Source organism: Oreochromis niloticus, linkage group LG20, assembly GCF_001858045.2.
Source record: "Oreochromis niloticus isolate F11D_XX linkage group LG20, O_niloticus_UMD_NMBU, whole genome shotgun sequence".
Classification (NCBI taxonomy): domain Eukaryota; kingdom Metazoa; phylum Chordata; class Actinopteri; order Cichliformes; family Cichlidae; genus Oreochromis; species Oreochromis niloticus.
The window spans coordinates 28,632,537-28,650,127 of record NC_031984.2 but is presented as its reverse complement, the minus strand read 5'-3'; the positions used below and the strand labels follow the sequence as shown (position 1 = coordinate 28,650,127).

At 39.0% G+C, this 17,591-nt stretch overlaps 1 protein-coding gene across 4 annotated transcripts in view; it reads left to right on the top strand.

Moving 5' to 3' along the window:
- Positions 1-1,486: 1,486 nt before the first annotated feature.
- Positions 1,487-17,591, top strand: part of trim33 (tripartite motif containing 33) — a 31,371-nt gene continuing 15,266 nt past the window's right edge. For all 4 annotated transcript variants that reach the window (XM_005454106.4, XM_003449128.5, XM_005454105.4 and 1 more), the window contains exons 1-7: positions 1,487-2,133; positions 8,510-8,628; positions 14,162-14,315; positions 14,674-14,806; positions 15,822-15,938; positions 16,054-16,168; positions 16,691-16,837. In XM_005454106.4, coding sequence (XP_005454163.1) covers positions 1,488-2,133; positions 8,510-8,628; positions 14,162-14,315; positions 14,674-14,806; positions 15,822-15,938; positions 16,054-16,168; positions 16,691-16,837 — 1,431 coding nt within the window. In that variant the 5' untranslated portion in view covers position 1,487. The remainder of the gene's footprint in view (positions 2,134-8,509; positions 8,629-14,161; positions 14,316-14,673; positions 14,807-15,821; positions 15,939-16,053; positions 16,169-16,690; positions 16,838-17,591) is intronic.

Sequence of the window (17,591 nt, the reverse complement as noted above, 5' to 3'; positions counted from 1 at the left end):
TCAGTGGTTGTTGGTCAATGGTCATGACAATTAGCATATAAATGATCAAGAAACTGACCTCACAGCCCATTGGTTGCCAGTTTTAGTCTTTCTCTTTCTATCACTAAAACGCTACATCCAGATGAAAAGAATAAACTTTTAGGGAACTATTCACACTGGATGTTAAAACTCATTCATGTCTTAATGTTTTCTCTTACAGGTAGTCTTTAGTAAATTCTACAGAGCAAGGGCTGCTATAAAAGCTGGACATAATAAAAAAAAAATAGTTTGGCCCTGAAAAAGAAAGAAAGAATATGATTTGGCAGAATATTGTTTTACTACCAGGGATAAAAATGAAAAAGACATATTCTAGCCAAGTACAGATTGAACTAGAAAAAGAAGATCCTGGCAACCAACAGATAAAATGTTGGAATGAAATGCTGAGATAGAGATTTGCTCCCTCCTATAATATAAAACATTCAGTAACACAGGAAACATTTCACTCTGGACACTGGATTCAGTTGGTTTTGATTTTGTAAAATAAATAAATAAAATAAAAATACCCGGTCTACACAAGCAGACCGGGTATTTTTTGCTGTCCACTATATACAATCATGCCACAGCCCGAGGATCAGATGCATTTAGTGTCTAAATTCACACACATAAGCATGCACACAGACACTTTAAATACTATACATCATTACACTGTTAATTTCAACATTAGTACTATTCAAATAATTATTATAGATAATAATATCATTTAAAATTTGATGCTAATAAAATGTATTTGAATTCAATCTAACTGGGCTGAACTGACGTGAGAGAAACAAGAAGATGCAAAGTGTTGGTAAAGGAGGTGGAGTTACCCACAAGGCTCAAATCCATACATTCTTGTGGACTCGTGCACCACACCACTGTTGACGTCACTACTGCAAACGCAGGCTCTGCGAAGAGCTGCAAGGCATCGTTTAGGACGCATCCAACCACACTCTTCTTTCGCCTTCTCAACCAGTCAGCATTCCCTGTGCTGACCCACGTTGTGCTGATGATTATCGGCAGCTGTAGGAGTAAGAGGTGTCCTCAAACTGTGCCGATGTACATATATATATTGGGTTCATTAATATATTTTACACATCTTAACTACATATGTTTAATTTTAAGTGAAATTTAAATATGTCAAAGGCTTTAATTTATTACCACATAAAAACTCCTGACAACAGTTAAACCCAGATGTAAACCAGATGTGCAAATTACAAACACAACCTCTTGCCCATTCTCCTTCTCTTTCTGTCTATGGGACAAAAGTAATATATTGTGATGTTTACGCAGAAACTGCTAGCAAAGTTTGTGGCTCAAAGTTTAATCGGCTGTCAACAAACTTACAAACTTGTTTGTTAATTTGCTTTATAATATTTCTCTAATAACGCCTTTTTACTTAAAGTGTTTCAGCTCATGCACAGATCCCAGATTGCATCACGTGTGCAGAAAAGCACAGGGGCGTCGACGTCATGACGTCCGCACGTACTCCTAATTCGAGAAGTTACGCAGGATGTGCAGCGGTTCTAAGAGGAAGGAAGATGGCGGATAACAAAGGCGAAGAGGATATGGAAACGTCTGCTAAGTCGGACTCCGTGCCTTCACTGCAAGATACCGAGCCGCCAGAGACGAAAAACGATAATGCAGTAATAGTCATAGAAACAAATACAAAGGGGGACGAAGAAAGCGAGTCACGTGAGAACGCAAACGAGGCTCCTACACCCAGCAGTGAAGGTGGAGACGTTAGCAGCAGCAGCAGCAGCAGTAGCAGCGGGGCTGCTGGTGCGGGAGGAGAAACCAACGGTAGCGCTAGCCCGGCTGGGACCAGTAGCACTAATGCAGAGCCGACTGCGGCTGAAGCTGTCGGGGATGCTCCTGTCGGTGGACTCGCCGCTGAAATGTCCCCCCCTCCCGCGGCTTCTGCGGCCACGCCGGTATCCACTCCTATTAATTTACTGGATACGTGCGCAGTGTGTAAACAAAGTCTTCAGAGCCGAGACTGTGAACCAAAACTTCTGCCTTGTCTGCATTCCTTTTGCCTGAAATGCATCCCGCAACCAGACAGACAGATAAGCGTACAGGTTCCTGGACCGCACGGGCAAACGGACACGCACATAGGTGAGTTTATCCTCAAGTAAGCAGGCCTCGCCGCTTTTTGGGTCGGTCATCTGTTCTCAGTTAAGATCAACCGCTGTCCATCGGAAGTTTGGGATTCAGCACCTGGAAGGGTAAACGATCGCGATTGATTGTATGCTTATTTTGACTCTTGACCTTTCAAAACTGTGAGCTTGTTGTTGGGTAGATAGCCAGTCTGGCCGTGGTGAGAATCCTAAGTGCCACGAATTAATAACGTCCACCTTAACAAATATAGCAAACGGCAGTAAGCAACACGAATTAAAAGCGCTTGAATTACAAGAAGAAGACGGCGATGCAGGGGTCTCACTTCCTTTCAGCAGGCTCCTTTCCATACTTATCATTAGACAGCAGCTAAAACATAGGATGGATGCTGATCACAATACTGTGGGCTGCTGCTTCTCATGCACCACTGCGTACTCTGTGCATAAGAAGCATAACAGGAATGACTACTCTACCGTGGTGTTTCCATATGTCCGTGTCTGTGTCCGCATCCGAGTATAATCGAGGCTTCAGTTACAACTTTTAACAAAGAAGCATTCATCTGCAGAGAGTTGGAGTTGAAAATGTTTGTACACATGTATTCTGATTTCTAGAAACCCAAATGTTTATCGTGTGTACACCACTTCATAGACATGTGCGTGCTAAGTTGTCATTGAAATGCAACTGCAGGGACTGCTATAGAGTGTGGAATTTATCTTTTTATGTATTTAGGAGCTCTCTTGATAATGATATTTTCCCTTATCTTCCCTGATTAGCTCACTTAGTACGTGATGTAAAAATCATAATTCCAAGATAAGGTCTTGTAAATGCGGTGCAACATAGTGATGCAGGAAAGGTGTTTCTTGTCACCATATTTGCTACCTTTGTAGCTGTAAGAGTGGACACATCCTAAGGTCTGACTAATGTAGGCTCCTGGGTTCTGATAAATTTTTGGTAAGCCTGATTGTCAGATGCTTGGCAAGAGCACCCCAGGGCTGATCGCTTCAGCTGGTGTACCAAAAGCTTTATCCTGAGAGCAGAGTTAGACTTTAGATCAAAACTGCAGCTGTGTCACGTCTGCATAGTGAAAACAGGCAAGCAGACCAGGCTTTGTGTTGGTAGACTTTGGCTAATGATACCTTGATGGACAAGACTCGCTTTTCACCCGCTGGTTTTTATCCACAGTCACGAATCAGCATGTGAGGTTGGCAGTCAAATAATGTTCAGACACAGTTTCCTTGGTGCAAAAATGTCATAGCTTGTCAAGGGCTCTGGGTTGGCTGGTCTTTCCAGACTAACACTGTAACAGCTCACTGTATGCTGGTATACAGCTGTAAACATGCTACTACAGCAAACTATATACAGGATGTCAAGAATTTAACAACTGTGTGTCTTTTCTGTCATTGTTTGACATTTTGTGGGATGGATTAACTGGTAACCTATTGGATTGGACTGATTTTTATATTAATTTGAAGGTCACCCATGAGATAATCTAATTACTGGAGTTTACTGTGCAACAAAATACACTGTGTGGGGGAAAAAAAACTACTGAGCCACCCACAGTGCTGCTCGGCCGTGGAATCCCTTGCTATGATGCTCCAGTGCAGAGTTTTTGTATTGCTGTTAATGCCTGACAAAGTTTAAAAGTCTGCCGTCTCAAATCTTTAGGAGTAGTGATTTCTTTGTACTATGCACCGCAGCACTGTGTGACCCTGCTCTGTAACTTTACAGTCTTCCCCTTCCCCTTTGTGGATAAGTTATTGTGGTTCCTAAAACCTGCTACTCTGCAATAATATCATTTACAGCTGATCGTGGAATGTCTAGGAGGGAAGAAATTTCACAAACTGACCCGTTGCAGTGGTCGTATCCACATACAGTACCACACTTTAACTCACTGTGATCTTTTTAATGACCCATTCTTTTACAAATGCTTGTAAAGGCAGACTGCATGGCTAGGTGCTTGAGTTTACACACACATGGTAATGGGATTGAAACACCTGAATTCAAACCTAAGGCAACAGTGTTGGCCAGTACTGTTGTCCATAGAGTGTATAACTAAACCAATTACTTTCCTGTCAGTCTATGCTAGACAAGTGTTGTATTTCTTGCTTCATCCAAAAGACCTTACAAGTTATACTCATATAATTCTTCATTTATCTTTAGCTATGTGAGCACAGTTTGATCACTTACAATACCTGTCACCAAAATCTTTTTTTTTTTTTTTTTTTTTTTCCTGAGTCATTAGTCATTAGGAGTGACCCTAATATTGCCTTCTGTATCACATGGCCTCTGACTCATCAGGGAATATACTGTTGTTCAGTGGGACTTTTATATTTTCAATTCTGAATGTTCCTTTTGTGACTCTAGCTGCCACACTCGGTCATACCTGGGCTGGTGTTTTGGAAAACAAAGCAGGGTTGCTTCCCCTTGTTAACATATGGTGCCTTTTGGATCTTTTGTTAAGAAAAGGTTTTATAGCATGTGGAGGAAGCCCCCCCCCCCCCCCATTTCTGTGTCTGTGTATTGGAGGAACTAGGAATGGTTACAGTTCTTAGAACCCTTTTTGTCAGGGGGAGGTCCTATTTTAGCTCCTTCTTCTGTCCTTCTGCTGTCCTGAACAGGAGGAACTATTGAGAGATTTAAGTGCATGTTCAGTGATGCAGTATAGGCACCTCTTAAAGTGACCACTGTCACTTTAAGAGTTACATCCTGTAAAATTTTCTTAGTAACCAGATTTTAATCATTGATTAATATGATATTAATATATGAAACATTACAAATGTCCCCTCAGCCCCAGTTACAACACTGAGCCAGGCTACTGACTGATGGATAATGAACACTTTGCTGTTAGTGGTTGCTGGGAAAATTCTTACTAACTACCAAATATTTTATAAACTTTGAGGTTATTACATTGCATCAAAACAGTTTTTTAAAGAGATCAAAGCTACAGAGGGTTTTTCTTTTTTTGTTGTTGTATTTATTTATTTTTAATTGATAGTTTTAGTTTAAAAAAAAAAAAATCCATTTGTTTCAGTTATTTTCCAGATGATTTCAGTTTTGCTATTAATGTTTAAAATTGTCTACTATAAGCTAGTATTTGTTTTTTATTTTTGTTTATTATCCTCCAAAGGAAAGAAGTATGTAATTGGTTGTATTTGTTCATCTGTCAGTCCGTCAAGAATCCAGTTTTTCTAATTTCTCCACTCATTTTCAAATTTTTTCAATAACAGCGTGAGGTGATTTAATTTAGGTAAAAATTGGGTCAAGGTCACACCAAATGTGAAAATTGGTTACATTTCTTACCCAGTGTTCTTCATGGATCGCCTTCAAACTTCACAACAATATACTAAGCCTTGGGGGACATGAGTATCAAGGTTGGCTAAGGATTTGACCTTAATTGTCTGCACAGAAGGTCAAAGTTGAACTTGAAAGAAAATTTCAAGAAACCATATTAAGTAATCAGCAAACTACCTCATATGAAAGGTCATGCAGAATCTGTATGAATCAGTTGTTGTCTATTGTTATCACAGTGATTTGTTAAGATCTGTTCTTTTTGTGCACAGGGTTACCCATAGGGCCTGATTCATGAAAATGACTTTGTTTACATTTAGCAGGCTGACATCAGTATATTGTAATAAAAACAGGCTGACAGCGTGCTGTCATAAAAACGTAATAAAACATCATAAAACATCAAAGTTTTAATTTAGGCATTGCCCTTTGGGGCTAGTTATGCTGTCCAAATGCTCTTGTATGTAGAGGTTACAGTATATGCAGGGGGTAGAGATTTTAAAAGTTCAAAATCGGTGATACAAGATATCGTTAAATGACAAAACTTGCTTAAAACAGATCACCTTGTTTTTACAAGTTTAACTATAGCTGTAGTAAATTACACATACAGGAAGAAAACAGATGCTTCCAATCTGATACAGTTAACCTAAACATAAACTATAGTTTAAAAATGTATTATGAATTTGTTATTATAATAACAATAGTAATAATTGTCAACACCAGTTTGCTTAATGGTGAGGTGGGTTTCATTCAAAGCAGTGGGTAAAGGAAAAGAGTAATTGGTTTGGCATGTCTTGAATAAAACACAGTGCCCGCACTCCCAAATTTTTGGGACTGAATTGAATTGTGACACATGGGATGACAGCTGTTCCTGTTCCTCTTGTTTTATTTCCAAAGTCAAATTCGCTAATGTGGGGAAAGTTAATAGTTAAGTATGCTGATGAATTCATTCATTCATTCTTGTGTCTGAACCTCTATACTTCTTATTTATAATGCTGGCTGTAATAGCTGTTGTAATTTATTATGAATTTTTTTCAGACATGAACGTGAGACATCTTTGGAGAATCAGTTTGGGATAGTATCCACAGTTTTCCTCTGTCATATCCAGCACATAGCAAGAAAGTCTGGTTTGTTTCAGATGTGGTCACACATTACTGGAAATACTCGATTTAGGCGAGTGAGCTGCCTGGATACAGCTTTAAGGAGGCAGGACACAAGATGGTGGCTGTGCTGGAGTGTTGCTCTAGTCTCATATCGATACAGACTATGTACTAGTTAGCTGGCAGACCCAGTAATAAGACCCGATAATTTCAGACATTTGCATTTCAGACCTTTGTTGGGTAAATTGACCTGAACTATGTTTGTGTCTGTAGGTGTTTCACTCTTCAGAGTGACTGATGCAGCCAATGCAAATGTGCTTGAGTGCGGTTTTCAAAATAAATAACACAAAACAAACAACCGGGAAAAATGATGACGGCAAAGCTCATATTGAAGAGGTTTAGTATGAAAAAGTCCAAAATGCCAAAAGTCACATCAGAAAGTGGTTACAGTGGACTGTGTTTTTTCTTGCTCGGTTTCACTTCACTGCGAAGAAGTTCTTGGTGCATTATGACTTCTCTGTTCTCTGTTGCTCTTCTGAGCAAAAACACAAGACGAGCCAACATTAAGAGTTGTTCATATATATATATATATATATATATATATATATATATATATATATATATATATATATATATATATAAATAAATAAATATATAAATAAAATTTTTTAACACTGCCCCCTGCTGACAGTGCACGTGTAGACGATGCTCTCTGCATGGCACCATTGCCAAACCATGCTGGCACCTGCAGTCTGACAGAGGGTCAGGGCTGCAGTACATGTGTGAACTGTGCTGTAGTGCTTCTTGCAGATGTAATTACTGAAATATCCAGAAGTAGCTGACAGTGTTACTCAGTAATGCTTTATCTGATGTACAAAGTTAGATGTGGACTATTAAGCTCAGCGTTGCTTCATACCCAGACTTAATTTTCTTGGTATGGATCTGTTTTGCCAGGATCACTTGTGGTTAACCTGTTGTTGATTTGGATAATTAATTTAATTAGTAAATCAACCTGTGTGTGTGTTAAAGCATGCTGTAGCTTTATTTTCCCCTCGTATTTTCTTTAGCAGAGAGCCCTGTCCAGTTTAAAATAAGCTTCTACTTGTTTATGCATATATAGAGTTGTGGAGCTGAGCTCCAGTTCAAAATGACATCTGTGTGGTGCATTTGTTTGTGTGTGTGTGTACTTTTGTGTATGGTTGTGTGGGTTCCTCAACACAGTTCTAGTCCATCTGTTCTCACAACCAATCACACAACAACTCATGCAGCTGGAGCTCACACGAACCGGCCGTATGCTGTTCAAGCCAGTGTAGACCAGCTCAAACCGGTTTACACTGGTTTTACCTCAGCTGGCTTGAGGGAGGCGGTGGGGGGGATTTATGTTTATGAGGTAGAGGAGGGGCATTATGTTACACTACTTAATTTTAAGTTTAATTTTGGGACTAATATTAGATTTTAGAGATTAAGTGGAAAAGTGCTGAACTAATTATTTGCTGGCGTCTGATTATGGCAGTAATTCCATTAACAAAGCCAGATAAAATGATTAAGTGGAACAGTCGTTGTTTTCTGGCCATGTGATTTAATATGCTAATAAAATGCCAAGAATGATGAGATTGAATCTTCTGCAGACAGGCACTAAATCAATTAGCTTCCATGAATAGGCATGGATATTCCAGTGTGCCAAGAATTCATAATAACAACAGGAATTCACCTAAAAGAAATTATAGTCTGCTGAAGGACAGTTATTATTCCCTTTTATTTGAAACAGGACTTTTCTTAGTTAATAGTTAAAGAGCTTAATAAGCCAGGTAATAAATTGGATATGGGCCTGTCCTTGATGGTGACTGCTGCTTTGGCTTGTTTCCATTTTTTTTCCCTAAATATCAGCCAGTATCACTTGTATTGCTTAACACTTGATCTGCAGTCCAGTGTTTGAACGTTTGACTTTCTTTGACCCATGTCTGTCCTTGTTTTCTCTCTTCTGTCTTTAGTTAATGTCATGCGGTGTTCAGTTTGCCACCAGGACTACAAGCAAAGTGATATTATTGACAACTACTTTGTCAAAGATACTACAGAGGCCACCAGCACATCAGATGAAAAAGCTGCACAGGTATGTAGACATGGTTGGTTTGTTTGTATTTGAACCACTGCTTGAAGACTTTTTTTCTGCTGTTTGGCAAGATCTCAGCTGAGGTTGACATTATTTAATTTCTTTAAAATAATGTCAAAAAGCATCTGGTCCTTTTTGTTGTGAACATATAAAAACTGAAAATTACATCATGCACATACAGTAACACTAACTCAAGTGAGTTGGTAAACATGGATAATATAGATTCATTACTCATTTCTCATTACACATTTGCTGGCTTTAATGGATTGTATCTCAGACCCATATTCAACATGTTATATTTTGCTCATCCTGTGCCACAAGTTCATCTGAGTAAGAATACATATTCAACAAGTGGTAAAAAAGTTCGACTGATTATGCAGTGTTGCCTTCATTACACCAACTCATTCCTGTTGTCTGCATTTGGTTAAACAAAATAACAGAAATATTTCAGTATCGTACAACCATAACTTCCACTATCCACATACCTGTCCGTTTAAACAATTTCACATCCACCACACCTTCCACTGTCCCATTGCCTATGGATCTTGATTCAAAAGTTATCCATAGGCAGCCGTTTGCCACTGCAGCAATAATTTGGGCCAACTAGTTGCAGATTTCTTCCTTTTGCAGGTCTCTCCTATCTGACCTAGTACCCATGTTATCACAGTTGCACTTCATGCCCCTCACTGTTCCAAGTGCAGTCCTCCTTCATGCACTATATTGGATGGACATATTCAGTTTGTCGTGTATGAAAATGTATGATCTTTTTCTAAGCTGCAGTTCCTAAACACAGTTGCTCATTGATGTTTATCAATAAATAGTTGGAAATGTCACATAAGTAGCTGTAAACAGTCCTGAGGTGGCTGCCAAGCAACAGTTACACAGATCAAGACGTGCTCTGTTTAAGGCTTGCAGACTCTAAATCTCCACGCTAGCATATCCACTTAAGGTTGCTGTCATCTGATTGCTGTCTGTGCAATCAATAGCATGGCTTTTTAAAAATCTTTTGACTAGAAGGATAGTTAAGGTTCATTAAAGTTATATACATTGACACTAGGGCTGTTTGATATGACGATATATATCTGATGACGATATTAAACATCTATCATTTCGTATTATACGCTATTGTTTGTAGTGTCGCAAAATACACTGTTTACGGCAATATTTTTTCATCGTTTTGATGGTCACTGTAGTGGCTATATTAATTTATTAAAGTTCTCTCTTTCTCTTATATTTAAAATAACCACACTACGGATGGATAAGTGACTGTTTTTACGTGTCGGTTTGTTAGCAACAAAGACGGTAAAACCATCGTGTGCCGTCTACTTGTTTATTTTCCACATAAACCTTTCACAATAAAGCTCAAGATCCTGTTGAGATTTTTCAAAATAAACTGAAATGATGACAAAATACATTATTCTCAATCACTGAATTTCAGAATATGTATCAAACAAATTACCTCAAATAAAAACATTAAGTAACTATAAATGGCTCCTACAGTCACCATGTGGATGCAGGCATCGGAGAATACCAGCATGGCCAGTGAAGATGAGGAAGAACCAGGTAGCTCCAAACAGAGAACCTTATTTCCAAATGGGGGGCTACCTCTGTAGCATGGACATGGTTTGGTAATGAAAAGTCTGACATGGACCAGAAAACTGTACTATGCAAATTATGCCACAAACTGGTCCCCACCACAGACTCAAACACGGCAAACCCTTCAGTCACTTATGCAAGAATCATGTGAAAGAGCATAGAGATAGTTTACGGATGAGAAGCAAAAAAGAGCTGTCAGGTGCTAAAAAATAAACCTTAGACTCAAATGTTAGAACAGGCTTTTCCCCCAGCACGCCCTGTAATAAATACTCACAAAGAAAATGGCGGCCGTTACAACTTATGTCTAAAAATATATAGTTTCATGCATCGGTCAAAACACTCAACTCCAGGAAGACGGCGCTGAAAACACAAGTCAAGTTGCCCAAGATTCACTGAATTTACAGAAAATGTAAAATTTTTATGATATATATCATTATCGGGATAAGACCTGTTTATATGGGGATATGAGATTTTGGTCATATCGCACAGCACTAACTGACACCTGTTCTTCTGGTTCTAGTTAATGTTCAACCGTCTGTTACCCACTTTGGTGATTTTGTTTTTTCTTCTTTGTTTTTGTTTTTTCAAACCACTTATCCAATTTGGGGTTGTAAGTGTGGGAGCTTGAGCTTATCCCAGCTGGCACTAGGTGTGAGGTGGGATTTACCCTAGAGAGGTATCAGTCTATCACATCACTGATAGAGAGAGATCCATGCTCACATTCACACTTGCAACCATTTCAGAATATCCAGTTAACTTAACACACGTGTTTTTGGATGGTGGGAGTGATAGGTTTGTAGCTTAAACCCATTCGCTGGAACGTTGAAGACAATGTAATTACACAGCAAAAGCATTGAACACCAAGCAGAGCTCTTCATGATACTCGTATACGAGGGAGACCAACTGGACAAACGCCGTTCCTTAGCTTGACCCCAGTTGCTCTCGTCCGCTCCCTCATAACACTGCTCTTTTATTGAGGTTACATGAATATGCATAGGTTCATTAACATACGACGTATACATACACACAAAGAGTACCTTGCCTGTGCGTTGTGTAAGTGTGTGGCCGTTTATCAATGCCCAAGTACGCGAGTACGTACTCGCGTTCTCGGTGAGTACGTACTCACCGAGAACGCAAGGGAGTACGTACCCGCCAAGAACGTGAGCATGGACTCGTGGGCCGTTTCTCAATTCTCAAGTACGCGAGCACGGACTCGTGATTTGTACAGTCGGAACACCAGCGTACGTGATGATGTCACAGGTCCGGAGTTTTTACTGCCGTCCCCTCTTAATGTAACTGTGAGTAACATGTTATGAAGCCTAACTTTAATCACAGCCAAACCGGTTTACTCAGGAACAAATAAAACACTGAAATAAACCAAACATTAACATTTAGAAGTGATCTAAGTGACTTATATATCATTTGTAACCACACTAGCGAAACCTCTAATAATAAAAATAGTGCACATGTACATACGTGTACATACCTTAATAAAAACAAGCAGGTGAGATGTTAGAACGCTTTTATTTCTATTCTAGTGGACACTCAATACTATAGACAGCTGCTGGAGTTTCTTTAACCTGAGTAGTGAGACGTCCGCAAGCGGGGGGGGTGAAAACGATGTGCCGGGAGTCCGCTGTTGAGTTTTGGACGAAATGCATTCTGGGATATATAGCTGTCCCAAGTCCACACCGATGCATGCTCGATAAAACGGGCGGATCGAGAACACATCCGGGACTTTTTCGCGTTCTCGGCTTGATGCGTACTTCGAATTGTAACAGTACTTGGTCTCCGACTGATGACGTATCACGAGTACACGAGAACGCAAGTACGCACAAGTACGCATATTGATAAACGCCCTGTGTGTGTGTGTGTGTGTGTGTGTGTGTGTGTGTGGGGTCAGAGTGTGACCCCATAAAGACTTCCCTAAACCTGCTGGTCTGGAAGTACAACAGTTCATCTAAACAAAAGGCACTTAGACTAAAACTAACATAGACTCGTTTATCCTGCCATAAAACAATAAGAGAAGGTACGACCTCTCCCATGCTCCCAGAATGTGGGTGTGAAAGCCAGAACACTCTGGAATGCACACAAAGTTTGCAGACTGGTAGAGGTTTGATCCTTAATAGTCTACAACTAATTATAAAACTCTAAGCATATATGAGTAGATATTTCTAAGCATAAATGACAATCATCAATACAAATCCAACAGGGAGGAAATTGGAGGAAAGCCAAGCAGGCACAGGGAGAACATGCTCCACACTGTGACCTGTGACATGATGAAAGCCAAGTAAAAACACCAAGGCTCCTTTCAGAAGCTTTATCTTCAGATGTTAGGGAAGTTGTAAATATCAGATGGATTTTAAATTTTCCCTACCAGGGTCCAGTTGTTCATAAGTAATCTGGTAGTATTAATCCAATCAGACAGGATCAAATCCTGAAATCTAGTTCAAAGGAACAACAGGATCATGTAATCAGATAGGATCAGGTGACCCAGCCAATTTAAAAAAAGAATAAAATATCCAGATCGAATCTCTAGTTTGAACAGGATAATGATTATTGTGATGCAGAGTATCAAGGATTACCATGATCCCTGATTCACACTGGATTACAATGGGGGGAAAAAAAAGAAAATCAAAAGGTTGTCAAGAAAGAAAACTAGAACTCTTAAACGGTGTTAGAAGAATGTCAAAATGATACATGTTCTTTAAATGCTAAATTTAAAGGACATGTAAATAACGGACATTTTATTTTTGTTCAGTGGTTGTCAGCTCACTACACCGAATGTTAAAAAGAAATGTACCTTCACAGGTCGTCTTTTTTTCCCCCATTTTGAAATAAAATTTCTTTTAGCAATATTACGCTATGCTAGCTGTTGTTCTCCTCAATATTTTCAACTTGAATTTTTGTATTTGTATCATGACAGAATAGATGCGTTCCAGTTAAAGTACTTGTAATCTGGGTTTGGTAATATTTAAAAGTCTGTGCGTGAATCAGAGTGATCCTATTTAGTTCTTGTTTTAAACAGGCAAAAGTGACAAAACTGAGCTACATTACATGATCCGTGGCTTACCAAAACTAGGTAATTTTTATCTGGATTATACCTTTTGAACAACCATGCCCTAAAGTTCCAGTTTCACTCTGGCTCTCCATCCTCGTGCTGTTAAAAACATATGAAAATGGTCTTGATTTGTTTCAAAATTACACCATGACAGCATTAGTTCAGTCTCCCAAAACAAGTCTCAAAGAGTCATTTAGATTTGTCAAGCAGGAATTTTGCCAGCATGTAATTGTGGAAGACTTGGTTAGTTGTAATCCATATTATTTTAATTTTCAGTTATTTGTCAAAACAAATGCGAGTATCTTTCAGTGATGACACAAAAGAGAAAAAAGCACACAAGCAGAAAAAAAATCAGCTATTGGCTAAATTATTTTAAAACATGTGTATCAGCTTAAAATTTGACTACCAGATCATCCTTAAAACTTAAAAATACCGATTTATGTTGCAGTGAAGAAGCTGAATATTGTTTGAATTCATTAGTTTTCTTTTACTGCTGCAAGTAAAACCACACTCCTGCACCTTGTGACCCACTAAAATGACCCACAACATTTCAGAATTAGATACCCCAATATATTTTAGAGTTTACTTGTGTATAATTCACACTTTTCCCAGATTAAACCTTCACTTATTTTTAATGTTAATGTTAGAAAAATAAATTGTAAACTATTGTCAGTTTTAACCAGTTACCTACTAAACAGTGACTGTGAGAATAATTCTGTATTAATATATCTTTGGTGTATTTGCGCCATAGAGCGAGAATTTGATAGTTCATGTTTTGTCAAAATATGTTTTATAATGGTGGATTATTTATTTATTTTTTTGGTAGCACAAAATGTTACATTTGTTTTAGGTGTTAATTGGTGTTGTCTTTCCAAGGTGTGCACAAGTTGTGAGGACAATGCAGGAACCATAGGGTTTTGTGTGGAGTGTGGAGAGTGGCTGTGTAAGACCTGTGTGGAGGCCCACCAGAGGGTGAAAATCACAAAGGACCACAAAATTCGTACAAAGGAGGATGCTGATGCTGCGTCTGGTAAGAATCAGACCCTTACAGTGAAGTTTTGGCTGCTGCTTAGTGAGGCTAAAATTACAAAAGACTGAACGAGGCAAACTGTAGCTGACATGCAGTGAATGTGGTAAAGCTGATTGGTTGTTGCCATGGTAATAGTGCAGATCTCATTGATTAGATGGAACCCCTCAGGCTGGAGAGAGGATCCAATCTCTAGTTTCTTATAGCTTCTGTCTTATTTTCTCTTTCTTTGCAGTCTTGTTTGATCTTCCATTAAGTTGTTTTGTTTTGTTTTTTTTCCCCTTGTGGTAATTTTCACTCCTTGCCCGTATCACTCTTTTCCTGAGTGTTCATGATGTCTTCTTCTGGTGTGTATTTACAGAGTCTGTCAGTACCTCAGGACAGAGGCCTGTTTTCTGCCCCATCCACAAGCAGGAGCCACTGAAGCTTTTCTGTGAGACATGTGACACTTTAACCTGTAGGGACTGCCAGCTGCTGGAGCACAAGGAGCACAGGTAGCTTAGCATGCACATGCTTTTTTTCACCTGTCAGCTGCTTGTCTTTCAGCTTTCGTACGTGGTAAAGTGCCTCTATCTTGTGTGACTAATTGCACAGTGTGTTTTTGTTTTTACCCCAATAATCCTAACATTGGGCTACCGCAGTAACCCAGTACACATTAAGGTTTAAGAATGATTGTCTATCTGCAGGCAGCCACTGGTGTCTGGGCATTTCGCACCTCTTTCATGTTGACACACCAAATTTAATGTCCATACTGCCATCAGGCTTTAAAATGTTTTGTTTATAGGTTAGCAGGTTAGGATTCAGTAGTAATATAATGAGAATATTGTTTTTGTCTCAAATTATTATTATCAGGTTTAATTATTCCAAAGAGAGACTCATCTTTAGGCACATCAACCTTTTTTTTTTTCATTCATTTCATTTTCATTACAAAGCTAATAAATCCTCTGCCCTCTAATTAATTGAAAGTTGTTTGCAACTTGATGGTATCAAAGTCTATCTAGAACAACCGTTCCCACTCAGCAGCCATCTTGGCCATCTACACACTTATTTTGAAGCAACTGTGACAATGAATGGGGAGCGATACTTTTAATGTCAGTGGTCATAAAACAGGACATGAAAACATGAATAGAATAACTTTATTAATAAATTTATTTTCCCCACAAGGGAAAATCCAAGCATGTGTAGCATCCTTGGAACTACACAACATTATGACTTTATTAATACACCAATCCAGAGATCCGAAATAGTCAGCGTCTCTGGCTTCTTCTGATGACCTCTGAGCACGTCATGCTAATTCACTTTAAAGATGCAGTAAGCCAAGAAAAACGAAAAGTACACAGGGTTCATGGTGGTTCAACCTGCCATGAACCCTTATTGTGTGCATCTACGATTGCAAAGGGAAGACTGGCTCATTTGTTTCCTGGGGCTAATTAGTCAGTTTGGTGTGTCATTTTGTGTCATTTTCTCTTATGTTTTTTTTTTTTTCTGATGTTATGTTTCAACTCCCAGGTACCAGTTTCTGGAAGAGGCTTTCCAGAACCATAAAAGCATCATTGAGACCACTATGGCCAAACTACAGGAAAAGAAGAACTTTGTCCATTATTCTGTCTCTCAGGTGCAAAGCAGGTGCGACTTTTTCATAACCAGTGCTACCTGTTGATACAGTTGGGGGATGTATATACTTCTGGCTGGTATTTCTATGTAAATCATTTGTGCCCTCTTTTTGCTTACCTTAACCCAGGTTAAAAGAACTGAATGAGACACACAGGAAGGTGGAGCATGAGATCAAAATTGCAGTATTTACTCTTATAAATGAAATCAACAAAAAGGGCAAGTCTCTGCTGCAGCAGTTGGAGGTAAGAGAATATCAGTGGAAGCCAGTCTGGATCAGAACTTAATAATGTGCTGCAAATTCATAATTGGTTTGGTGGAATGGATTGAAATTACAGCAGCAGTACTCGAACGTATTTATGAGAGCTCAGGCTGTGCCTGTCGACTCACTGTAACATAGTAATTTCACTGAAATTGCACAGTTAAAGACATGTGGTTGGCAAAAGGCTTTTCGAGAGTTTTTATGTCTGGACCCCGGCCCATAGAACCTTTTTCACATTGTGTTTCTACACTTCATGTCTTGTGCCTATTTTCTTATTTTTTCTTTGCTATTTTCTGTTAAACTCTACCGCAGTAACCCAGGCTCCCTGCGGGGATTGTTAGATTTTAATCTAATCAAATCTAAGGATCTAATCCTTTTCCATGCATGTGCTTTATTTTTGCCTAGAGGGGGATTTGGCTTGATCATGACTTATTCATTCAGCTGGAGTGTTTAGACTCTTTGAGTAGCAATTTCTTAACCACTATAATCTCTCTTTTTGTCTTAGAGTGTGACCAAAGAGCGCAGTATGAGGCTTGTGTCTCAGCATAAAGACACTACCCAACTGGCACAACAGATTCATCATGTGCTCAACTTCTGCCACTGGGCCATCACTACTGGCAGCAGCACAGCACTGCTCTACAGCAAGAGGCTGGTATGTTTCTCAAGAGCTCCAGATGTTCAGCAGTGGAGATGGTGGAGCTAACTGTATGGCCTGAACAAAGCGGACTTGAAAAAGCATTGCATTTGGCTTTAAGCGGATGCCAAAGCCCTGTACATCCAAAGAATCATACTACCGTAAATCCCGGACTACAGAGCGCACCTGATTAAAAGCCGCATGCTCTAATTGTAGAAAGAAAATACATTTTGTAATTTTGTACCGCACCGGATTTTAAGCCGTATGCGTTTCACTTGTAATATGAGATATTTACACAGGAATATCACACGTGAGGATTTTTAACGTTTAATTTAATCCGTAAGGTAACATAAACATGGTAACATAAACGTTATGGTAACATAAAAAAATACATACTGCAGATTTTGTTCCAAAACAACATTGCAACGTCTCTTAACAACCGATAGAAATATATACCGTATATATACTACTTATCATTTTGATTGGTCTACTGTTACCAGGCAAAATGTTTTTGGCCGCATGAAAAAAAATATGCATTAGCTGCACGTCAGTATAAGCCGCAGTGTTCACAGTGTGGGGAAAAAAGTAGCGGCTTATGACCCGTAAACTACAGTATATAAAGTGTTTGATCTTCTTTTAATGAATATTTTAGTCACGTGATCTAATGATAGTTATCACGTGTGACTTGCAATTAACGTATGTAGGTAGGTAGCTTGTATGTTAGTGTTTTTATTGCCTGCGGTTCTATGTAATGGAGCAATTTAAGAGTATT